This window comes from Geotrypetes seraphini, chromosome 3, assembly GCF_902459505.1.
Source record: "Geotrypetes seraphini chromosome 3, aGeoSer1.1, whole genome shotgun sequence".
Classification (NCBI taxonomy): domain Eukaryota; kingdom Metazoa; phylum Chordata; class Amphibia; order Gymnophiona; family Dermophiidae; genus Geotrypetes; species Geotrypetes seraphini.
The window spans coordinates 261,323,155-261,349,017 of NC_047086.1; the positions used below are offsets into that span (position 1 = coordinate 261,323,155).

General features: G+C 46.0%; 1 protein-coding gene across 1 annotated transcript in view; it reads right to left on the reverse strand.

Moving 5' to 3' along the window:
* CRIM1 (cysteine rich transmembrane BMP regulator 1) overlaps positions 1-25,863 on the reverse strand; it is a 1,144,468-nt gene that overhangs the window by 3,935 nt on the left and 1,114,670 nt on the right. Inside the window, exons 15-16 of the mRNA XM_033937787.1 lie at positions 12,343-12,465; positions 1,041-1,228 (exon numbers count right to left, since the gene is read on the reverse strand). Coding sequence (XP_033793678.1) covers positions 1,041-1,228; positions 12,343-12,465 — 311 coding nt within the window. The remainder of the gene's footprint in view (positions 1-1,040; positions 1,229-12,342; positions 12,466-25,863) is intronic.

A 25,863-nucleotide genomic window follows, 5' to 3' on the forward strand; every position in this document is an offset into this window, starting at 1 on the left:
CTTGTATCTTTGCTATGTTTCAAAGCACCCTTGGAGCTGCCTGCCATTATATAAAATCACTTTGCACCTCTGCTGTGAGTTTCTTTTAAGCTAAGGGAAACACTACAGCTGTGTGTGCTCATTAAATTCAGATTTACATATCTTTTTCATTCCTATGGTTCAAGAAAAGTGTTCTGAATCTAGTGTTTGTAATGGATGTCAGAACAACACCACCAGCATCCTATATATTCATGTCACAGGTATAACAGGCAGTAGAGAGAACTTTACCACACTACCCTGCCAGTATGTTACAAATCTCTGTTCAAGGGATTTGGGGTCAAGTGGTCTGGTATGGTCTTTGTTTAGGTTGCTGAGACTGTCTTGGGGACACACTCATTAGTCCCAAACTGCAATAGTAGCTTCCATAATGCGAACAACATTCCATCAAAAGCTGGAATGAGACCACCAGTTCATTTCAAGTAGGCCTCCTGCTGATCACCCATTAACCTGAGGGCAAGACCTGGTGATGTGGAGGCAAGAAATTCTATAGCCCTGTGATTAAAAAAAAAGGGAATGGGATTTCATATATTGCCTTTATGTGATTACAATCAGTCATTTTCATATTATATACAGGTATTTATTTTGTACATGGGACAATAGAGGGGTAGGCGACTTGCCCAGTCATAAGGAACTGTGGTGGGAATTGAACTTAGTTTGCGGCCCACTGCACTAACTATTAAGCTACTCCTCCTCCTCAATCTTGACCACAGCTTTGCATATATAGAATAATGGAATTAACCAGAAACTACATCAACAGGCTGTCACTGTGATGGTGGCTTAGACCAGAGGGACTGGAAATTGGGTGGAACAAAAGATCATGGTATCATTTCTTCCTACTGTAAGAGCTTAATTTTGATTGAGATAGAAGCTCAAAGGAAGAAGAGAAAGTTTCCTTATCAAAACACTCCAAAGTGCATTCTCACTGAAAAAGGATAAAAATGAATTAACATGTACGTGGCACTAGCAGATATTTATTTGAAGAGGGCTATATGTTTTCCTACCTTTGTTGGAGCTCGGTAGCAGAGAACTGGTATCCACTGCTTCTTATGATTGATAAGTAGAAGAACTATTATAAGAACCAGAGCTGTCATGATGGGGACTGTCACCCAAGCCAAAGAGTGCAGGGAGGTCTGTTCACTAGAACCGGGTACACTACCATCCCGATATTCCACCTGAAGGTGATTCATATCTGAAAACAGAAAACTGATGTGAGTAGTTGTTAGCAGTGTGATAAGCATCCTGCTCCTGCCCTCTTCAACCCTTGTCAGAAACAAACCCAGGACAGGATGTACAATGGGCCCCCTCACCATAATTTAAAATTTTCAGAAATGGTTGATTGCAGACCAAAATCAGGGAGGAAGCAGCAGATGTGAAACACTGATGGCCTACTCCTTTTGACAACTGGAGGTCAATGCACAACAGATGAGATGAGCAGCTAGATCTCAGTGGACTCTCCCACCTCTCCTCCACACATACATACACCCTTCTTTCTGTCATAAAGTGACTTACTTGAACAAAACTTTCCCTTTAGAGTTAAAAAATTAGAACATCTGAGAGGCTCCTTCTAAACATCTGGGCCCTAGGCACAAGCCTAATTTGTCTATTTCTTAGTTCAGCCCTGAGCAAACCTACAATTTTTTGAGGTGATGATATACGTTTCTTGGCACATCTCAGTAGGAAATCTGTCACTCCTGGCAGAATTCTGAGTGACAGCGCAGCACAGAATTTCCACAGAATTCCCCAGTCACACAGAATTAACCTTTTCTGCATAGAATCTTTAAATCTTGATTGCAGTGGTAACTGTCCCACTTGGGCCGACGAGTAAGTTGCTTTCCTCATCTCCCCCAGCACCAGGAGCATAGTCACAGATGGACACAGGTGGGCATGACTGTCCCGAACTGTAAATGTACCCTGTGCAACATGCTCACCCCCTTGATTTCCTATCCCATCCACTGAGTCACAGCCAAGCAGGGAAACCAATGGACAGGACTCAGTTTTGAAGCCCCTGCCTCCCTTGCAACCTTTGCAGCCGCACTGACCTCACATAAACTAACTAAACTAAACTAAACCTTAAGTTTGTATACCGCATCATCTCCACAGAAGTAGAACTCAGCACGGTTTACAGGAATTGGTATTGAAAGAAACCACAATGAAAAGTAGAAGGACTTAGAAAGAGAAGTTTAGAGGGAATTAGTATATCGATGAGGGAGGGGTCATTGGATTTTAGAGAAGAGCCAAGTTTTCAGATTTTTTCGGAAGAGTTGGAGGGAGGTCAGGCACCGAAGTGGGGTAGTAAAGCTGTTCCAGAGTTCAATGATCCTGAAGGAGAGGGAAGTCCCTAATTTTCCTGCATGGGATATGCCTTTTAAAGAGGGGAAGGATAGTTTGAAATTTTGAGTGGATCTGGTGGTGTTGGGATTAGAGGAGTTCCAAGATAGTGGAAAAAGGGGAGGCAGGATACCGTGAAGAGATATGAAGGTTAGGTAGGCGCATTTGTAGTGAACCCTAAGAATTACTGGGAGCCAGTGAAGCTTAGACAGAAGCGGGGAGACGTGGTCAAATTTGCTTTTTGCGAAGATTAGTTTAACCGCAGTGTTCTGGATCCGCTGGAGTCTGTGAAGGCTTTTCTTTGTCAGGCTTAAGTAGATGGAGTTACAGTAATCCAGTCTGGAAAGAATGATGGATTGTATGAGGACAGCAAAGTGATGATGATGGAAGCAGGATCTCACTTTCCTTAACATGTGAAGATTGAAGAAGCATTTTTTTTTACTAAGGAATTGAGGTGGTCATTGAAGGACAGTGTGGAGTCAATGATGATGCCCAGAACTTTGCATGAATGTTCAAGCTGCAATGTGGTGCCAGAGGACAGTGGGATGAGGGTGGGTAGCTTATCTAATTTTGGGCCAAGCCAAAGTACCGTATTTTCGCGGATATAACGCGCACCATTGTAAAACGCGCACAGGGGTATAGCGCGCAGAAATCACGATGATATGTACAAAAACTTTTCTATACCGCGCTCAGGCATATAACGCGCATGCTGCCCGACTCTCCTCTGGCCACCCCAACTCTCCTTTCGCTCTCCCCGACTCTCCTCTGGTTGCCCCGACTCACCCTGACTTTCGGTGCACTGCCCCGACTCTCCTCTGGTTGCCCCGACTCACCCTGACTTTCGGTGCACTGCCCCGACTCTCCTCTGGTTGCCCCGACTCACCCTGACTTTCGGTGCACTGCCCCGACTCTCCTCTGGTTGCCCCGACTCACCGTTCACCCGCCCTGACTTTCGGTGCACTGCCCCGCCTCTCCGTGCCTGTCCCCCTTGAAGTCCTGTCCCCCCTTGAAGGTCTGCCTGTCCCCCTTGAAGGTCTGCCTGTCCCCCCTTGAAGTCCTGTCCCCATCCTGAAAGCCTGATGCCCCCCCTCGACGTCCGATTCTTCTCCCCCCTCGGCAGGACCACTCGCACCCCCACCCCGAAGGACCGCCGACTCCCCGACAATATCGGGCCAGGAGGGAGCCCAAATCCTCCTGGCCACGGCGACCCCCCTAACCCCACCCCGCACTACATTACGGGCAGGAGGGATCCCAGGCCCTCCTGCCCTCGACGCAAACCCCCTCCCCCCCACGCCCGCCCCCCCCCAAGAACCTCCGCCCGTCCCCCAGCCGACCCGCGACCCCCCTGGCCGACCCCCACGACACCCCCACCCGCCTTCCCCGTACTTTGTGTAGTTGGGCCAGAAGGGAGCCCAAACCCTCCTGGCCACGGCGACCCCCTAACCCCACCCCGCACTACATTACGGGCAGGAGGGATCCCAGGCCCTCCTGCCCTCGACGCAAACCCCCCTCCCTCCAACGACCGCCCCCCCCCAAGAACCTCCGACCGACCCGCGACCCCCCTGGCCGACCCCCCACCCCCCTTCCCCGTACCTTTGGAAGTTGGCCGGACAGACGGGAGCCAAACCCGCCTGTCCGGCAGGCAGCCAACGAAGGAATGAGGCCGGATTGGCCCATCCGTCCTAAAGCTCCGCCTACTGGTGGGGCCTAAGGCGCGTGGGCCAATCAGAATAGGCCCTGGAGCCTTAGGTCCCACCTGGGGGCGCGGCCTGAGACACATGGTCGGGTTTGGCCCATGTGCCTCAGGCCGCGCCCCCAGGTGGGACCTAAGGCTCCAGGGCCTATTCTGATTGGCCCACGCGCCTTAGGCCCCACCAGTAGGCGGAGCTTTAGGACGGATGGGCCAATCCGGCCTCATTCCTTCGTTGGCTGCCTGCCGGACAGGCGGGTTTGGCTCCCGTCTGTCCGGCCAACTTCCAAAGGTACGGGGAAGGGGGGTGGGGGGTCGGCCAGGGGGGTCGCGGGTCGGTCGGAGGTTCTTGGGGGGGGGCGGTCGTTGGAGGGAGGGGGGTTTGCGTCGAGGGCAGGAGGGCCTGGGATCCCTCCTGCCCGTAATGTAGTGCGGGGTGGGGTTAGGGGGTCGCCGTGGCCAGGAGGGTTTGGGCTCCCTTCTGGCCCAACTACACAAAGTACGGGGAAGGCGGGTGGGGGTGTCGTGGGGGTCGGCCAGGGGGGTCGCGGGTCGGCTGGGGGACGGGCGGAGGTTCTTGGGGGGGGGCGGTCGTTGGGGGGAGGGGGTTTGCGTCGAGGGCAGGAGGGCCTGGGATCCCTCCTGCCCGTAATGTAGTGCGGGGTGGGGTTAGGGGGTCGCCGTGGCCAGGAGGGTTTGGGCTCCCTCCTGGCCCGATATTGTTGGGGAGTCGGCGGTCCTTCGGGGTGAGGGTGCGAGTGGTCCTGCCGGGGGGGGGGGATGTATCGGACGTCGGGGAGTCGGCCGGGCAAGAGGGCTTGGGCTCCCTCTTGCTCCGATCGTGGATGCGGGTGCGGGTGGGAGCGCGTGCGAGCGGTCGTTCGGGGTGGGGGTGCGAGCGGTCCTGCTGGGGGGGTGAATCGGGCGTCGGGCGGGGTGGGAACTATGTTTAAAAACTTTTGTATACCGCGCTCAGGCATATAGCGCGCGAGGGGTATGCGCGGTACGTAAAATCACGTATAACGCGCGCGTTATATCCGCGAAAATACGGTAGTTTTGTTTTGGTCTTGTTTAATTTCATTTGTACGGTGAGGGCTCAGGATTGGAGGTTCGATATACATGAGGAGATGTTCTCAGAGAGATTGGTGAGGTTAGAGTCGGTCTCGAGGAGGACAAGGATGTCATCGGCGTAAGTGTAAAGTGTTTCCAAGGGGGACAGATGGAGGAGTTTCAGGGAGGACATATAAACATTGAAGAGAATCGGGGATAGAGGAGAACCCTGAGGAACTCCACAAATTGGTTTCCACGGGAGGGATGAGGAGCCATTCATGTTAACGAAGTAGGAGCGGGAACGTAAGAATTTTGAGAACCAATCTAAGACTGTTGAGTTTATGCCAATTTCAGAAAGTTGGAGAATTAGTATATCATGATGGACCATGTCGAAAGCTGCAGAAAGGTCGAATTGAAGGAGAACAGCGAACTTGTTGCAAGAGTGAAGATGTTGGACCTTTGAGATTAATGAGGCCAATAGGGATTCGGTGCTGAAGTTGGGTCTGAAGCCATGTTGGTGGGGTAGGAGAATGGAGAATCTTTCAAGATAAGATGAAAGTTTGGTAGATATGATGGACTCCAGCAACTTGGTCAGGAGAGGAATATTTGCTATTGGGCGATAGCTGGATGGTATGGTGGGGTCTAGATCAGCTTTTTTCAGTAGTGGGGATAGGGCAATGTGTCCCATTTCTGCAGAGAATAGGCCTGAAAGTAAGGCAGAGTTTATAAGTTTGGTGAGAGATGAGATGGCTTGTGTGGGAATTTTCTCATACAGGTAAAAGGGGAAAGGGTCCAAGGTACAGTTGCAGGATTTCAACTTGAGGCAGAGTTTGGCGACCTGGGAATCAGATACGAGCTCGAAGGCGGTCCAGGATCTGTCGGCTGGAATATAGTTGGCGACGGTTAGAGTGGGGTTGGAGTCGGTGGATACTAGAGAATGACACGGGGAAAAAATCTGTCCCCGTCACCGGCCCACCATCCTCTGCACCGCCCCGTCACCGCCGTTCCCTTCACCGCCCCGTCACTGTCACCATCATCCCTTTCACCGCCCCGTCACCGCCACTGCCATCCCATACACCGCCCCGTCACCGTCCCCGCTGCATCCATATAAGCCTTAGTACTGTAATATTTAGCTTATTCCTTTCTTATAAATCAAAGTTCCTGCTGCTGAACTAGAGAAAGAGATGTTCAGCTGGCAGGGCTTTGTTTATAAATTTTTATCAACACAACTAATATACTATTTTATCCTAAAGCAAAAAATAAATAAATAAATATAATTTTTTTTTCTACCTTTGTTGTCTGGTTTCTGCTTCCCACATCTTCTCATTGAATTCCTTCCATCCACTGTGTGTCTTCTCTCTGCGTCTTCCATTTGCTGTTACTGTGCCTCTCCCTTAACCCCCCCCCCCCCAATTGGTCTAGCACCCATCTTCTTCCCTCCGCTCCCGCATAGTCTGGCATCTGTCTTCTTCCCACTCTGTCTTCCACATTTCCCTTCGGGGTCTGTTCCTCTCCACCCTCCTTCAATGTCTGTCCTATTCCTTTCCACCACCACCCTTCCCTCCCTCCTTTACCATCTGTTCCTTTCTACTACCCTTCAGCTCCTCTCACGTGGCTTATCTATCTACCTTCCTCCCTCTTATTTTCATGGCACGTTACAATGTAATTTGTGCAAGCCACTGGAGCCTGCAAGCTCGGTCCCTGTCCCATCCCCACAAACCATCTCGCTTCTGTGCTCCTATTTTCTCCATTTCTAATATCTCCCCTATGTATCTGTCATTGCCCCCCCCCCTGTGTCCATATACCATCCCCATGGCATGTCCCCTTTATGTCTCTGTCCCTATGCCCCATGCACATAATTTCCCCTCTTTCTGTTACCTTCCTGTGTCCAGATTTCCCCTATCTTCCTCTTCCATACCAGTGTGTCTCTTCTTTTCAACCCCATCTAGCTTTTTTCCCTCTTTCTTCCCCCCCCCCCCCTGCTTCTAGCATCTGGCTCACCTGCCAGTCCTTCCCTTTCTTTCCTGCTGTGGGTTTTTCTTTCCGACTTCATCCCCTTGGCCCAGAATCATTTTCCCTTTCACTCCCTCCTTCCAATTTGAGCCGGGAACACTAGCGATCGCACGGTCCCCGCAGCTCACACCCGCCTGCCCAATCGATTCTAGTGTTTAGCCAGCTCTCTCCCTTCTCCTCACCTTAGTTTGCAGGCTTTCTTTTTCGGCGACCTGCACGCTTCCCCAAAGAGCCGCGCACGCGCGGCTGCTCAGTGTTCAATCTTCTGCTCTGCTGCAACTTCCTGTTTCCGGTTGCGTCAGAGCAGAAGATTGAACACTGAGCAGCCGCGCGTGCGGGTCGCCGAAAAAGAAAATCTACAAACTAAGGTGAGGAGAAGGGAGAGAGCTGGCTAAACACTAGAATCAATTGGGCAGGCGGGTGTGAGCTGCGGGGACCGCGCGATCCTTCATGCCTCACTGCGGGGACAAGACCATTCACCGCCCCGCGGGCGGTGAATGGCCTTGTCCCCGTCGCCGCAGCGACTGCTAGTTTTCTTCCCCGTTTTCGGCGGGTGACCCGCGGCTAAAATGCGGTGGCCGCGGGTAAACCGCCACCGTGTCATTCTCTAGTGGATACCAGAGAGTTGTAAGAGGGTGCTGATGGGAACGAGCATTGTAAGGTAGTGACTTTCTCATTGAAGAATTTTGCTAGATCGTCTGCAGTTGGAGAGGAGGGGAGTGTGGTGGTGTCATGTTTGGAGGATGTTGAACAAAGTATTACTTTGGTTGTTGGACCTGGAGATTCTGTTACCGTAGTAATTCTTCCTTGCTTTTTTTAGTTCAGTATTGTATGACTTAATATTAGCCTTCCAGGATTGTCTGTCTGTGGGGGATTTAGATTTTTTCCATTAGCGTTACAGTATTCAACATTTCTGCTTCAGTTCTCTGTGGTATGGAAGGTACCAAGGGGCCTTGCAGGAGTAGGAGACCATTTTAGTGGATAGCTTGCTATGGTCCTCGGCCCACCCAGCAGCATGCACCTACTATACAGTGCTAGTGTGAGGGGAACAGGTTGGGCTCCCACGGTCTTGAATCTCCCTTCCTAAAGCTTTGCTTCAATGGGTCCTGGAGGTAGCAGTGATTCCCATATGTTGCCTGCCACTAACCTGGAATCCTTTCCTCTGCCATGTCCTGTGCCCTCCCCTCCCCACCACAACTTCCTGTTTCTGTTCGGGAGAGGCTTCCAGGTTAGCAGCAGACAGCCTGTGGAAATTGCTGCTGGTGCCAGGACCAGTTAAAACAATGCTTTAGGAAGGGAGATGTGTGAGGTAGGAGAGGGAAAGGAAATAAGGAAAAATGCTACATGTGGGGGAGAGGAGACAGAAGAAAAATTATTGGATGTAGGGTGGAGGAGAGGAAGGGAGAAATGCAACAAAGAGGTGGACAGGGGTGCGAAATGGAGAAATCCTGCATTTGACATGGAAGGAAGGAAGAGGTGCATGGAGATGGAAAAATGTTGGACATAGGGGGAGGGAGAGATGGTACATGTTGCACATGATGATGGAGGGGAGGGAGAGATACTGCATGGGAGTGATAAGAGATGTATGACCCAGGGCATAAGGGAGGGGGAGAGAGAGAGATGGTGGACAGTGGAAAATAAACAAAACTGGTGGATATGGCAGTGGAAGGGAGAGAATGCTGCATGGAGGGAGGTGGAAGAGAGAAATTGGACCCAGGACACAAGGGAGGGAGAGAGAGAGAGATGTTCATTTTGTAAACCACTCATATGTGCCATAATGGGCGGTATATTAAGTGATAAATAAACTTGGAAATGAGGGTAGAGGAGAGATACACAGGAGGTGGAGAGGGGAGAAAGAGGGAGATGTTGGATCCAGTAGCAGAAGGGAATGATGGAGAGATGGACAATGGAAATGAGGAAAGAGAATGGGAGAAATGCTGGACCATGGGGAACAGGGCAAGACAGAAGAGAGAAGGGACAGAACGATGCCAGGCTATGAGGGTGGGGAGGGAAGCAAGGGTGAACAGATGCTGTGTTAGAAGGATGGAGGGAGGTAGATACTGAGTATGGTGGAACCCTGAGAGGGAGGTGGGTGGAAAGGAAATGAATGAGACGATAGTGACTATAGAAACATGATGGCAGATAAAGGCCAAATGGTCCATCCAGTCTGCCCATCCACAGTAACCATTATCTCTGTTCCATGTATCTATCACCCTTTCTGTAAAAAAGTATTTCCTTACATTACTCCTGAGCCTATCACCTCTTAACTTCATCCTATGCCCTCTCATTCCAGAGCTTCCTTTCAAATGAAAGAGACTCAGCTCATGCGCATTTACGTCACTTAGGTATTAAAACGTCTCTATCATATCTCCCTTCTCCTGTCTTTCCTCCATATTATACAGATTGAGATCTTTAAGTCTGTCCCCATATGCCTTATGACGAAGATTAGTAACCTTCCTCTGGACCGACTCCATCCTTTTTTAAATCTTTTTGAAGGTGCGGCACCCTAGCATCCTTCTAGCTTTTGCCATCACCTTTTCAATCTGTTTGGCCACCTTAAGATCATCACATATAACCACACCCAAGTCCTGCTCTTCAGTCATGCACATAAGTTCTTCTCCCCCTTAAAATGTACCGTTCTCTCAGATTTTTGCAGCCCAAATGCATGACCTTGCATTTCTCAGCATTAAATTTTAGCTGTCAAATTTCAGACCATTCTTTAAGCTTCGACAGGTCTTTCTTCATGTTATTCACACCATCCTGCATGGCTACTCTATTGCAGATTTTGGTATCATCCGCAAAAAGGCAAATCTTACCCGACAGCCCTTCAGCAATATCGTTTATAAAAATGTTAAAAAGAATAGGCCCAAGAACAGAACCTTGAGGCACACCACTGGTAACATCCCTTCCTCAGAGCGATCTCCATTGACCACTACCCTCTGTCGCCTTCTACTCAACCAGTTCTTGACCCAGCAGTCACTTTGGGACCCATCCCGAGGGTACTCAGTTTATCTGTGTGGAACACTGTCAAAGGCTTTGCTAAAATCTAAATACACCACATCTAGCGCACTCCATCTATCCAATTCTCTGGTCACACAGTCAAAGAAATTGATCAGATTTGTCTGACAAGACCTACTTCTAGTGAATCCCTGTTGCCTTTGGACCTGTAATGCACAGGATTCCAGAAACTTCACCATTCTCTGTTTTAAAAGCGTTTCCATTAATTTGCTTACCACAGAAGTCAGACTTACTGGCCTGTAATTCCCTACTTCTTCCTTACTTCCACCTTTGTGGAGAGGGACCACATCTGCCCTTCTCCAGTCCTCCGGTACCACGCCTGACTCTAGAGACTCATTGAAATAGTCAGTGAGCGGAGCTACCAGAACCCAAGATGTACACTATCCGGCCCCATTGCTTTGTCTACCTTTATTTTAGCTAGCTCCTCAAGAACACAAACCTCTGAAAATCGATTAGGGTCTACCACTCCTCCATCCCTATTCATATTTGTCTTCTGTGGTCCTGCTCTCGGCACTTCAGCCATGAACACAGATCAAAAATATTTGTTAACCAATTCAGCCTTTTCTTTATTAGCTTCTACATATTTCTCTCCTTCCACTTTGAGTCTCACAATGCCACTTTTGCACTTCTCCTATCACTAATATATCTAAAAAAATGTCTTGTCTCCCCGTTTTACGTGTCAGCTATTTTTCTTCCATTTGCATCTTTGCTTTCCTGACTTTCCAGATATTTTTGCCTGTCTTTCTCTTTCTGTGATCTTTTGTAGTTTATGAAAGCTAACCTCTTTTTCCTTACCTTATCAGCTACTAGTTTTGAGAACCAAAGTGGTATTCTTTTCCTCTTACTTTTACTTGCCTCATAAAAAGGTTTATTGCTCTTACAATTATACCTTTTAGTTTTGCCCACTGCATTTCCACACCTTCCAGACATTCCCATCCAGACAATTCCTTGACGTAATCCCCCATCTGAACAAAGCTAGTTTTTTTAAAAAAAAGTCTAAAACCATTGCTTTTGAATGAGCCCTCTTTATACCCATCATAATTTTAAACTGTACCATGCAGTGATCAATGGATGCCAGATGATCATCCACTATAACATCAGAAACACCTTTCCCGTTTGTAAGCATTAAGGAAATGGAGGGCTGAGGAAGAAATGAAATGGGTAATGGGAGAGAAGATGGAAATTTGATAGGTAGCTGAAGAAGAAGGGTATAAAAGAGGCAGAAAAGAGCTAAAAAGGAATGATTAATATGTCAGAGGCATGTGAGTGAGGGAATAGACAGGAGAGAGAAGAAAAGACAAATGGACAGCAGTTGCTTGAAGGAAAATTAGCAGACAACAAAGAGGAAAGCAGAAAAGAGAAACAGGAACCTTGGGGCTTTTGCTAGGCCGGCCTGCTTCAATGATGGAATGTGGGCCGGCCTAACAAAGGCCCCGAGGCTGCCTGATGAAACCGCGGCTGAACTACTGCTGAGTGGCAGCTGTGTACCGAAGTTAAAAGCACACAGAGCTGCCGCTGCTGGTCCGGGGGTGTGGAGATGAGGAAGGCAGGAGTCCCGGCAGATACGTGACCAACGTGACGTTAGAAGTCAGCTGACACAGGGCCAGAGCCTCTCTTTCTGCCCAGTGAGCCGCGGCACACTTAAAATCTCAAAAGGCACACAGTTTGCGATACACTGGATATATGATCATCAATATCTTTTATGCATTTTAAACATGGTCTGAAAACTTAAATGTATTGAAAGTTTATGATGAACTAGTGGCTGTTGTATTTCTTTTTCTTTTGTGCTGAAAATGTTCAGTTTATTTGAATTGTTAAACCACATCAAATTGTTTGGTGTATAGCAGTATACAAATAAAATTTTATGTTATTTTAAATATTTATGCAAATAATCAACATGTAAATGCCTGTGTAACAGAATTACCCCCAAACAGTTAAGTTTTCAGTATAAGGCTAGGCCTAATATTTTTGCATTCTAACAAATGAATGTTATCTAGATACCCCCTCATTCTATAACCTTGCATCTAAACAGAAGTGCCATTTCTGCAATAAGAATATAAGCACTTATGCGTGTGAATGTTACATTTATCTATAGAAATGATGATAGGGACTAAATGGTATTCTACAAGATTAGTGCACAACCTACAAAGTGGTTGTACCTGTGGGAGGGGAATAGATGGACCCCACTTACATACGCATCTTACCTCTGTGATGATGGACAATATCATTTTCACTGTGTGTAGGCCATATGGGTGCTGCTATGTCAAACTCTCCTCTCCGATCTGTCTTTTCAATGGGGATGTTTGTGGGCTCCGGTATGTACATCTCTGCAGAGGACGATAAGCACTGTTGAATGCACAGCACTCACAGCAGAGTATAGTTTATAGTTTATTTTTATATTCCGCCTTTAAACAAGGCAGATTACAACCATACATACATAATTAAAACAAATAACAGCAAAAGTCAAAATAAAATAGACATGTCAGAATCATCAAAAGTACCAGTTCATACTTCATTTTACAAAACAGATGGTGCTTTAACAGTTTTTTTTAAACTACACAGATTTTTTTGTTGCTTGATGTATACTGGAAGCTTATTTCACAGGTTCCGCTCATGAAAAAGGACTAGTTCTCATGTCTTCTAAATGTAATTTCTTATGAATAGGAATGACCAAATTACAATGTGAAGCAGAACACAATGGTAGAGAGGGCACATAGGATGTCACACAATCCTGTAAATATTTTGGTGATAACTGATGTACACTTAAATAAAGCAACAGTAATGTACTTCATTCTGTATTCCATATTCAGCCAATACAATGACATAAATTATGAAGCTCCCTAACAATGATGTAAGATATTTTAGGGTATTCAATTCGGAACAATTATCAGAATCCCAAGTGTTCAAATCCCGAATGAAGAGCAGTATGATGAGTCCTTTTGAAATTATTGAGAAAGCCTCAGCCCCACCACTCCACCGCTCAATATATCTTAGTAGTGGGAAGAATTACGTGGTTCTCATCACCAGCTTACAATTACATATGTTCTGCTTATATTTAAGTGCTCTTTGTTTTACCAGTTTATAAATTCTATTAAAACTATAATATAGCCATTTAATAAATTTAAGCCACTTATCTTTGAGCTAACATGACTCGGAAGAGACGACCCGACATGTTTCGCACTCCCGTGCTTTATCAAGGGTCTCCCAAAGCCGTCACTGTCATCCGACTTGGTATAAATTTACTCTGAGTCGGATGACAGTAACGACCTCACCTATAAAACTTTAATGCTGGTCTATAAAATCAAACTTTCGCGTCTCCCATCTTTTCTTGATAAACTTATCATCCCTTCTTGCCCTTCCCAGACTCTTAGATCGGCCAATCAGAATCTACTGACCATACCTTCCATCAAAGAATTCTATTACACAAGGAAAACTAACATCTCTGTTGTAGCTCCTATTCTATGGAACGCCATGCTACCTCAACTCTGCCTTGAAAATTCACTTGACAAATTTAGGATTAAATTAAAAACATTCCTATTCAAAGATGCTTACCATAGCACCTAAATATTTCCTCTCCAACAGCTAGCAAACTAAATACGAACCGCTTTTAAGAAGCAAACCCCTTTCCTGATGTTATATCCTTCCCCTCTCTTCCTCTTCTTTTAATTTGGGGTTTTTTTAACGATGTAATTATTAACTTTTCCTTCTCCCTTTAACCCCAAGCTCATGTTCGTTCTTGTAATTTGTCCATTTAATGTTTACACTTCCCCTCCCCTCATAATAATTTAATTTTAACTTTTAATTTTTTTTTTAACATTGTAAACCAGCCAGATGTTCTTCGATGGTCGGTATATTAAAATTAATAAACTTGAATTTGAACTTAACTTGTCTCTTCTTTGATACTTCTGGGCCATAGACTGTAAAGTCTGGTATTGTCCTAGGTTCCAAATGCTGAAGTTGCTGTCCAAGCTCACTTCAGCCTATCCAACCATCCCATTGTTTGCAGGATATCTACCATAAAGTCTGGCCAGTAACATCCTTATGTTCCATATTAGTGGAGTTCACATTGATGCCCACCCCAGCCCATCCTACACCTAATCACCATATATGGGACACAGACCGTGTAGGTCTGTCCAAGACCGGCCTTAGCGCTTTAATTTACATCCTTCATTTTCTAATTAGAGATCCTCTATTTTTATCCCATGCTTTTTTGAATTCCATCACCATTTTCCTCTCCACCACTTCTCTCGGGAGAGCATTCCAGGCATCTATCACCCTCTCCGTGAAGAATTTCCTAACATTGCTCCTAAGTCTTCCTCCTTGTAACCTCAAATTATGCCCTCTAGTTTTACCATTTTATCTTCTCTGGAAGAGATTTGGTTCTATATTAATACTTTTCAAGTATTTAAACGTCTGTATCATATCTCCCCTGTCCCTCCTCTCCTCCAGAGTATACATATTTAGGTCTTCCAGTCTCTTTTCATACTTCTTTTGGTTCAAACCTCTTATCACTTTCGACGCCGTCCTCTGGACCGCTTCAAGTCTTTTTATATCCTTCGCCAGATATAACCTCCAAAATTGAACACTATACTCCAAGTGCGGCCTCACCAAAGACCTATACAGGGGCATCAAGAGAGGGACTTAGGGGTAATGGTGGACAGGTCAATGAAGCCGACGGCACAGTGCGCAGCGGCCGCTAAGAGAGCGAATAGAATGCTAGGTATAATCAAGAAGGGTATTACAACCAGGACGAAAGAAGTTATCCTGCCGCTGTATCGGGCGATGGTGCGCCCACTCCTGGAATACTGCATCCAGTTTTGGTCGCCATACCTTAAGAAGGATATGGCGTTACTCGAGAGAGTTCAGAGAAGAGCGACACGTCTGATAAAAGGGATGGAAAACCTTTCATACGCTGAGAGATTGGAGAAACTGAGAGATTGGAGAAACTGGGTCTCTTTACCCTGGAGAAGAGGAGACTTAGAGGGGATATGATAGAGACTTATAAGATCATGAGGGGCATAGAGAGAGTAGAGAGGGACAGATTCTTCAAACTTTCAAAAAAATAAAAGAACAAGAGGCCATTCGGAAAAGTTGAAAGGGGACAGATTCAATACAAATGCCAGGAAGTTGTTCTTTACCCAACGTGTGGTGGACACTTGGAATGCGCTTCCAGAGGACGTTATAGGGCAGAATACAGTACTGGGATTTAAGAGAGGATTGGACATTTTCCTGCTGGAAAAGGGAATAGAAGGGTATAAATAGAGGATTACTGCTCAGGTCTTGGACCTGTTGGGCTGCCGCGTGACCCAGCAGAGGCATTGCTTATGTTCTTATGTTTTTATCAACACCTCCCTTCTTCTGCTGGTTACTCCGCTTTCTATACAGCCTAGCATCTTTCTGGCAACATCCACCACCTTATCACACTGTTTAGATGCCTCTAGATCCTCAGACACAATCACCCCAAGGTCCCGCTCTTCATTTGTGCTTATCAGCCTCTCACCTCCCAGCACAAATGGTTCCCTCGGATTTCTACCCCCCAAATGCATCACTCTGCACTTCTTCGCATTGAATTTTAGTTGCCAGACTCTAGACCATTCTTCTAACTTTTGCAGATCATTTTTCATGTTTTCCACTCCCTCTGGGGTGTCCACTCTGTTACAAATCTTGGTATCATCCACAAAAGGCTAACTTTCTTTCTAACCCTTCAGCAATGTCAATCACAAAAATATTGAACAGAACTGGTCCCAGCACAGATCCTTGAGGCACTCCACTACTCATCTGACCCTCCTTTGAGTGAATTCCATTTACTACTCCCCCCCCCAGCGTCTGTCCAACAACCAGTTTCTAATCCACCACTTTGGGACCATGGAGTTTGTTTAAGAGCCTCCTATGTGCAGAGCAGTGAGGAGGGGGATTCCTGTGTTTCCTAAATCTGTCTGTGTTCACTTAATATAATCTAAGTGTAGAGATTCAGCAGGCAGGCCTCTGATATCAAGGCAACAGTGAAACAATCATGCACACTGTGTGGACTCCTCCCAAAAGAAATACTATTGACACTTTTGAAAGAGTCAGTTTTTTCAGCTTGATAAACAGTGTACAGAGAGAGCACACATAAGGAAGTTGAGTCAGAAGGGGAAAGGAGTACAGTTTGTCTCTCTCTGGTTAATAGTTTTGTGAGAGCTGGCAGAGAATTTCTCTAAGCATCAGGATATTTCTGTGCACATACCTCAGAGGATCTGTGTCCCAGAACACTGAATATACCGATGAAGGGGGAATTTCTATTTGTTCTATTTTACACTCCTTTTACCTGATAGTGTCCTTCTGCCTCCTGTGCATATAACCAGCCACAAGGTACTATAGGCCAGGGGCTATACAAATGGTGCCTGAACAGGAACCTATCCCAGAGCTTACCTTAATTTTGGTGTATTTTGCTGCGCTCCACTCTAGCCACTTTGGAGCACATTGGTTGCTGTGGCAAGGATTTGAAAATAAAATACCGTATTTTTCACTTATGCAGTGAAGATATAAATTTTTAACATCCCCCCCCCCGGGTCAGGCCTTTAAAACACACCCCCAGTACCATTTTAGCCCTTGTCCCTTTTTAAAACACCCCCATCCCTCTTCAAATCTCCCCCATTGCCTGGTGGTCCAGCGGTGCATCGGCCGGCAGGCACGAGCCCTCCGCCCGCCTGGGCCCACACTGCATCTTCCCGTCCTGTTCCGCACCTCCTTAAGTGTCTCCCATTGCCTGGTGGTCCAGCAGTTTCAGTGCCACCCTCTGATATTGCATGTACAACAAACTTTTTTTTTTTAAATTATTTATTTATAAATTTCAAAATTTTTACACAAGAATCCTCTTGTTACAGCAAATCAGAGAAAATACATACAAGAAAATTTTCCATTGTTACACAACATAATCCAGTAATTCTTAATAAGATAACACAAAATAAAATAACAATAATTTCAATGTTATGAATAAATTTATCCTTTCTTAGACCACAATAACCTCCTAACAGGACAAGATGTAGTATACAGAGAAAGGGAGTTCTCAACCAATGTAATTATTAAAAGGAAAAAGGCTTAACATGATTCAAAACTAGTCAAAAAATAAAATTACAGCCATCACACTTATGTAAACTTTTTAGTGTCTAGAAAGGTACGAAGCTGCTCCGGGATAAAGTATACATATTTAGTACCAGCATATCGAATCAAACACTTACAAGGATAACTTAACAAGAAAGTAGCTCCTAATTTTAATGTTTCTTCTCTCATGTTTAGAAATAATTTCCTACGTTCCTGAGTAGATTTTGTAACATCAGGAAAAATCCATATTTTTTCTCCCAAAAATAAATTCTGGGAAAAACGAAAAAAAAAGTTTTCATAATCATGTTTAAATCTTGTTCAAAGACCAGTGAAACCAAAAGAGTACCACGGTACTGAATCTCTTCCTGTGAATTTTCTAATATCCCAGTAATATCTTTTAAGTCCAATTCCTGTGGTTTATCCAACTGTTTGTCAGTATTGTTTTCTGGTCTTCTAGGAAGATAATATATTTTATTTATAGGTGGAACCAGTTCTTGAGGAATTTTAAGATTTTCCATAAGGTATTTTTTGAAAACTTCAATTGGTGATGAAATAGAAAGTTTAGGAAAATTTAATACCCTTAAATTCAATCTTCTATTGAAGTTTTCCAGTTGCTCTATTTTATTCTGAATAACAGTTCTGTCCTTGATCATATTAGCTGAAATAGCTTGTAATGAGGATATTTCTTTATTCACTTGATCAAATTTCCTCGTTGTTTCTAATTGGTTATTTTGGACTAAATTAGACAAATCATCAAGTTTACTCACAACTTTGGAAGTATCATCTGCTGATTTAGTAGCTGCAGCTTCGAGCCTCTGAAGCACTTTCCAAATATTGTTCAGCGTTACTTCTGAGGAGTCGGTTCCCTCCGCTCCTAAAATCGATGTTGACTCGGCGTTTTGGGCTGCGTGGTCACCCCCACCGCAGGACAGCATCGAACTGCTCAGGTTCTCAGCAATCCCGCGTTCCTCGCAGTCCTGCGCCGGATTCGGTGGTAGCCTGGCTGCTTGAGGGGAGAGCGATGTCTCGAATCCCATGGCTCCGGCGTCTCCATCCGTCGGTGCTACAGCGGGTAAGTTCTCCCCTCCAAAAAAGACCGGTGAGCTCGTGAGAAACCGGTCCATCTGCAATTGCCCGAGCTTGGTGGGGTCTGCTCGGAGAATGCCCTTGCGCTTACTGTGAGGCATATTAATATTGGATTTTGAGGAATATATGCTAGTAATATAAGAAAGCAAGGAAAGACGAAACTCCAGCTCTCACAGCGTCATGCCGCCGCCGCCATCTTGCCCTCCGTCTCTCTTATGCCCACTTTTGCGTCGTACAACAAACTTTTAATAAACTTGAAACTTGAAACTTTCAGTGTCGGCCAGCAGGCGCGAGCTTTCCGCCCGCCTGCCTGGGCCAGTGCCGCCCTCTGAATGGTGCCTTCAGTTATGGTAATGGTGACATTGGCTAAATTTTGTAAGGATTGATAACTGATTTTATTTCATTTACCTGTAAACATACACATCCAGGGTGGGTGGGAGGGAGGGGGAAGGGAGTTATACTGGAATTTGATTAAGGGAATTTATGGATAGTTTCTTGAAGGTTTTTATTTTATCTGAATATTAGTTGGGAGGGTGGGGGATAAATATAATTGTACATTAATGTATGAAAAATTTATTGTGCTTTTCTTGTAATATTATATGTATATGAATTACTTGTTTCACAATTGTAGTTTGAAAATTATATATATATATATATAAGAAATTCCGTGTTAAATTAGTTCCCAAAAAATTCAGACTTTACTGCAGAGAAACACAAAAGTAGAAGGTATAAAAATCCTAAGTAGGATGAGACAGTGACATACCTAGGGTATGTGGCACCCGGGGCCCATCATTTTTTGACACCCCCCCATGTAAAAAAATATTTTTTGTAATAACCATAAAACAGAATAAATGGTCATAATAGAAACAGGCAGTGAAAATTTTCTTTTATTGAACCTCATATATGTAACCATTATTCCAAACATAACATAAATTATGTCTGAATTGTCATGACATCAGTAGATGCAGGTGATGCTTGGAACAGTTCTGATTGTGTTAGTTTGGTTTTATGTGTTTTTTGAATAGAAAGGTTTTTATTTCTTTTTTGAAGGTTTTGTAGTCTGTGGTCGAGGTCAATAGGTTGTCGAGTTGGGGGTCGAGTCTTAGGAGGTTGTCGAACAGTTTTTTTTTCTTTTGACGATTTTGGTTGGAGGGTGTGTGAATGGTGCGTGAGTTCTCCTATGTCTGGTTGAGTTGGATTGAATTATTTAGCTGAAGAAATTAGTTACCCCCTTCCCCCATTCCACACACATTAATTCTCTTCCATTTTTGTTCCCATTATAAAAAAACACTGATAAGTTCCCAGAAAAAAAATACATTAAAATAAGAAGTGAAAACAAAAGTCCCTACAGATGAGAACATAACATAAGAATAGCCTAACTGGGTCAGACCAATGGTCCATCATGCCCAGTAGCCCATTCTCATGATAACCAATCCAGGTCACTAGTACCTGGTCAAAACCCAAAGAGTAGCAACATTCCATGCTACCGATCCAGGGCAAGCAGATGCTTCCCCCATGTCTTAATAACAGACTATGGACTTTTCCTCCAGGAATTTGTCCAAACCTTTCTTAAAACCAGCAACGCTATCTGCTTTTACCATAACTTCTGGCCACTTCATTTTTAAGCTGAGATCTTTCCTTCCAAACAGAGACCTTGCTAGATGTCAAATACAGAAAGAACAAGATAACTTCACAAGGACTTAGCTCTGCAGGAAATGTGAATCTCCTCATATACCCACCATATAGTGCAAAAATGTGCAAAGGTCTGGTTTTCGATTACTATATAGCCTAATACCACACAAGCAGCGCTGTTACAAACATATTCTGAAGGTCATATTCTGAAGGTCAATGCTAAGGTTAACAAAGTTTCCTTCCTTGGACCACAAGGAGATACTGACAAACCACTGGAAGAGATCCCAAAACAACTACCCAGGCACAACACCCAAAGACCCACTCAGTGTGTGAACCAGTTGAGTGGAGTGGACTAACTGGGGGATGGAAATGGGCCCGGAGTTTGCTCAGCAGAATTTCCCAGACCACCTCTTCCTCTCAATACATTGACACGCTGCCACCACCACCACCATTAGGAACACCTTACCGGGTAGGCCAGCAATGCTGACAAACTTTATAAAACACATTATTATATTTTCTTATAAAGCACATATTTTAACTGAACTCTCTGACATTCACAAAAATACAAGGAAGAAAAGTTCCCGTTTCCTGCAGTCTCATATCACCGGCCTACACAATATTTTTCTTCTGCCAGACCCTTCAAAAGTCTGACCAAATACTCATTTCACTTGCATTATAAAGTACTGAGGATGCCATCTCTCCCCAATCCCAGGTCCTAAAGTCTAAGACAGTAGCACAAACTAGTGCTGCCCGATTCAAGGAAAAAAAAAATTTTTTTGATTTGATTCAGCCGATTGAATTGGTTTTTCGATTTGACTTTCCTGCCCAATTGGGTGTTTTTTTTTTTTTTCAAACATCCTGATGGGTTTTTTTTTAGCTTTTTCACCCCCTTTGGCTTCTCCTAACCACACTAGCACTGTGGTGTAAATAAAATAAAGAAACAAAAAGGACTTTTCCTCTCTCTGTTAAATCCTAGCTCACGTTTGCGGTCTAACACCAACTCTGGCAGGATACACATTTCAAATCTGACATATTGTAATCACAAAACAGAAAATAAAATTAGTTTTTCTACCTTTTGTTGTCTGGTTATTTTTCAAATCTTGTTTGTCCAAGGCTCTGGTTGCCTTCTGATAACTTGCTTGCCAGGGTCTCCTTCTTCCTTCATGCTAACCATCCATCTGCCATCTCTGTCCTCCCCATTTCCCTTCCCTCCCCAGGAAGTCTGGCATCTTTCCTTTTTTCGTCTCCCTCCACAGATCCATCTTTTCTTAACTACCCTTTCATACAGCATCTCTCCCTCCTTCCCCACCACCCCAGGGTCCACCATCTATCCCTTTCTTTTCCCAACTACCCTCCTATCCAATATCTCTATCCCCCCATCCACACCATCCCTTGTGTCCAACTTCTTTCCCTTTCTGTTCCTTCCCTCCCTAAAAACCATGGTCCATCATCTCTCTCCCTCTCCTCTATTTTCAGACCCATTATTTCTTTCGACACAAAGTCCGGCATATGCGCGTCTCTTTGAACCCCCCTTCCCTCCGTGTACTTCTACACCAGGGCCCCCCTCCCTGAAGGCCCATCCCCCCCTTTAAAGGTCTGCATCCCATCCCTGAAGGCCTGCACCCCCCCGAAGGCCTGTCCCCCCCCCCTGAAGGCCTGCCTGCCTGGCCCCCTTGAAGGCCTGTCCCCCCCCTTGAAGGCCTGCCCACCTCTTGAAGGCCTGTCCCTCCCTTGAAAGCCTGCCTGCCTGCCTGTCCCCCCCCTTGAAGGCCTGTCCCCCCTTGAAGGCCTGCCTGTCCCCCCCCTTGAAGGCCTGAACCCCCCTTGAAGGCCTGCCTGCCTGTCCCCCTGGCCTGCCTGCCTGTCCCCCCCCCCTTGAAGGCCTGCCTGCCTGTCCCCCCTTGAAGGCTTGCCTGCCTGTCCCCCTGGCCTGCCTGCCTGCCTGTCCCCCTCTTGAAGGCCTGCCTGTCTGCCTATCCCCCCCCCTTGAAGGCCTGCCTGCCCGCCCGCCCCACCCTGAAGGCCTGATGTCCCGACCCACTCTGAAGGACTGCTCGTCCCCCTGGCCTCCCCGCAACACCTACGGTAGAAAAGCAGCCTGCAGCGGGATCGCAATGCCAGCGATCCCTGTGCTGCTTCCTGCGCTGCGGTCCCTCCCCTCCCTGACATCAGAGGAGGGGCGGGACCGTGGCGGAGGAAGCAGCGTAGGGGTCGCTGGCGTCGCGATCCTGCTGCAAGCTGCTTCTTCATCGCAAACGGTGTGGGGGGGGGGGCGGGGGAAAATCCGGACGTCGGGGGGGAGGAACTGGACGCCAAGGCCGGGAACACCCCCTCAGGGCTTGCACCCGGGCGGACCGCCCCCCCTCACCCCCCCTTGTTACGCCACTGGGATGAGAGATTCCATGCAGGAAAAATTACTAGTCCTTTGTGTATGCCCTTAAGACACAGACCCTAGAACACTTCCAGAGCAAATTGAACCACACAGTAAGGCCACACCCTAGAAGATTCTAGCAGTGAAGGAAGCTAGTGACCCCTCAGAACAGACATAGTAGTCTAGAGAAGGAACTCCCTGAATATTTAAATCAGCAAGATAGAACACTAGCTGACATTAAACCAATGCCCAGTCTCAAAGAAACTATTTCTAGTGACACTGCCTCTATTATTCTTGCAAAAGGAACGACACAAGAAAATAATCAATAAGAAAACACTGTCTATAAGAGGTTAAAAACTTTTTCAGGCACAGTTTCTGTGCCTATAGGAGAAGATGATTATGAAAATTGGATGGAGCAAGCTGCCCAGATTTTGGAGGAATGGGAGTGCCCTGCCATGAAAAAAAGAAGGCAAACAGGTGAAAGCCTAAGGGGCCCAGCTCTACAGATTTTTGGGGCTGTAAAAGCTGAAAACCCCAACCTCAGCTGAGGAGTGCCTTGAAACAATAGAAAATCCATTTGGCACTGCAGAAAATGGGCCTGACCTGTATTTTCGATTTAGAAGCACATGTCAAAAAGAGGGAGAAAAACTTTCAGATTATCCCTGGAGGCTAGAAGCTCTGCTCAGGAAAGTAATCAGAAAGAATGGCATAGAGCCCTGAAGAAAAATCTCTGCCATGATAGCACAACTATTAAGAGATGCTCCCCATGCTGACAGAATGATCATGCACCTGAGGCTCCATGAGAGGAAAACAAATCCTCCTGGGTTTTTATAGTTACTCAAAGAGATCAGAGAGGAAGAGGAGCCGGAGGCAGTAAGTCTGGCTTTGGCAGGGCAAAGAAAATTCCTGAACCACCTGCCACGTCTTTTGCCCAGATGAATGAAGTGACTTGCTAACTGAGTCTATCAGGCATTTACAAAAAGAAATAGTCTCCTTGAGAACACAGAGATTTAGGAAACACAGGAATCCCCCTCCTCACACTGGTAGATTCTTCTGGCTTTTTTGGGCTTACTACTTAGCCAGAACAGTAACTCAAATATGGGGAGTCTACAAGATATTTAGAACTCTTTCCTCCTCAGAGTACTTTAGTATTGTACAGTGGTGCATTCCAGGTCACAGCAGAGGCCTTCCCGTATCACAATCAGGCTGTACATTATTGCTGTTGGGAACTATCCAATAGCTTTGGAAATCTACATTAAAAGACTGAAGGTCATCTAGGGCAGGGGTGGGCAACTCTGGTCCTCGAAGGCCAGAATCCAGTCGGGTTTTCAAGATTTCCCCCATGAATATGCATTGAAAGCAGTGCATGCAAATAGATCTCATGCATATTCATGGGGGAAATCCTGAAAACATGACTGGATTCCAGCACTCGAGTTGCCCACCTCTGATCTAGGGTCATGGACAAGACTTTCATAGGCAACAGAACAGAGTAGGCCACTGGGGACATGGCCTGACCAACATTCTATCCACTAGGAAGCCTGGGAGAGAGGCATGAGGGCAAAGGTTGACTTGATTTCCCCAACCACAACAGTATTCTGCTGACTTCTGACTTTCGATTTTTGCTTAGTATGCCTAAAAAGGGAACAGCTCCAACATACCTCGGTGACGTTATTGCATTGTCACTGGATGCAAATGGATTTCTCTTTCATTTTCTGAGCATCACATTTTGTTAAAAGTCAGTGCTAACTAAGATTCTTAGGCACATTACGTTTTAAACTCTTTTTTTACTGCTTCCTCTTTTGAAACATGCATTCTATACACTTTTATTTCATCCCTTATCCACTTATTCTGTATTATCCAAATTTACGATTCTCCAGCAATCTGTCATATAATCGAGACTCTACTGTAATTCTATAAAGGGATGCCTATTTTTAGGCATCATAAACACGCTTCTTAGGAACCTATTCTATATGAAAAAAGTACACACCAACTTTTATTTATAAAATATCAGCGTAAAAGGGCACCTATATTTTAGGCATGACCGCTCACACCAGCCATACAGCTAATGTACATGTTTGCACCTTACAGATTATAGTTTTTATAATCTATATATGTAATCATGTGTTCTTCCCAAACGCTGCTCATGTGAATGCTCACCCTACTAGGTTTGATTTTATAGATAGCTCTTAGCTGGAAAATGCTAAGTATGTGTTCACTTACACACACAAATGACTAGAATACTAGCATTTACCCAGGTTTTTGCCACCTACTGTAAATTTAGGTAGCTTGTTATAGAATTACTCCTTATATACCTGCTTATAGATAGATAATGAACAGCATTATGGTACATTGCAGTGAAGCTTCTACAAAGAAAGGGAGGAAGTTATCAAGGTATGCTATTCGGGGGCTTTTACTACAACTTGATTTACTATGGGAGTCAGTATCACAGGTGGCTAACACCCATAGTAAAGGACTAATTTTGCTTGTGAGTCTCCTCGCAAACAGTGTTAGCATATGTCTGGGAGCAGCAGACTGCCAAGTCATGACTCGATGCTTCTGGGCCAAGGCCATTGCTTAAAGGGGCCATCACCTAGTAAATCTTTAGTCTCCCTCATGTCGCTCCTCTAAATCAAGACCCCCCAAAAGTACAAGCCACCTGAAGGGCTCTTCCCTAAGTGGGTGCCCAAATAATCATGATCCCTATCAGTAGAATTGTGAGACTACTGCTAGGGGTCACAGGCACCATTTTGGATTCTATCACTGGCAATGGCAGGAACAACTGTGGATAGCTCCTGCCTATCCTCTCCACCCCAGGGATTCTTTACGGTACTGGTAGGAAATCAAAGATTGGCAGGAAGATGCCCACTCCTTCCTGCTGCTGCCATCAAACAACCCCCCGACACCTCCCCAGCAGGGGGAGGGATGCCCACTCCCTCCTGCTGCCACCATCAAGCAACCCCTGGCAACAACACCCCCCCCATACCTCCTCCCAGGCAGTGCCAGGAATACCTACTCCCGCCTGCCGCCACCAAACAACCCTCCCGACATTCCCCTGGCAGTGGGAGGGATGCTCACTCCCTCCTGCTGCCGCAGTCAAACAACCCTCCCAACACCTCCCAGACTGTGGGAGGAATGCCCACTCCCTCCTGCAGCGGCCGTCAAACTCCTCTGACTCCCCCCGGCAGTGGGAGGGTTACCCACTCACTCCCTCTGCCCCATCAAACAGCACCCTCGATAGTCCCCCAACAGCGGGAGGGATGCCCACTCCCTCCTGCCACCCCATGCCGCTGCTGTCCCCTCACCTTCTTCAGGAAGGTCAGCTGGAGGGATACCTATTCTCTCTGTCTGGCAGGTCCACCTCTTCAAAACGGCAGACCTTCCCTTTCTTGCACCAGGGGAAGGGTCTTAGTCACCTGTGCCAATCAGAGCATTAGGCCCATCCTTGGCGTATCCCAGGATGCACTGAGAAGGGGAAGGTCTGCTATTTTGAAGAGGTGGGCCTGCCAGCTGGAGGGAATAGTCATCCCTCAGGCTGGCCTTCCTGAAGAAGGTA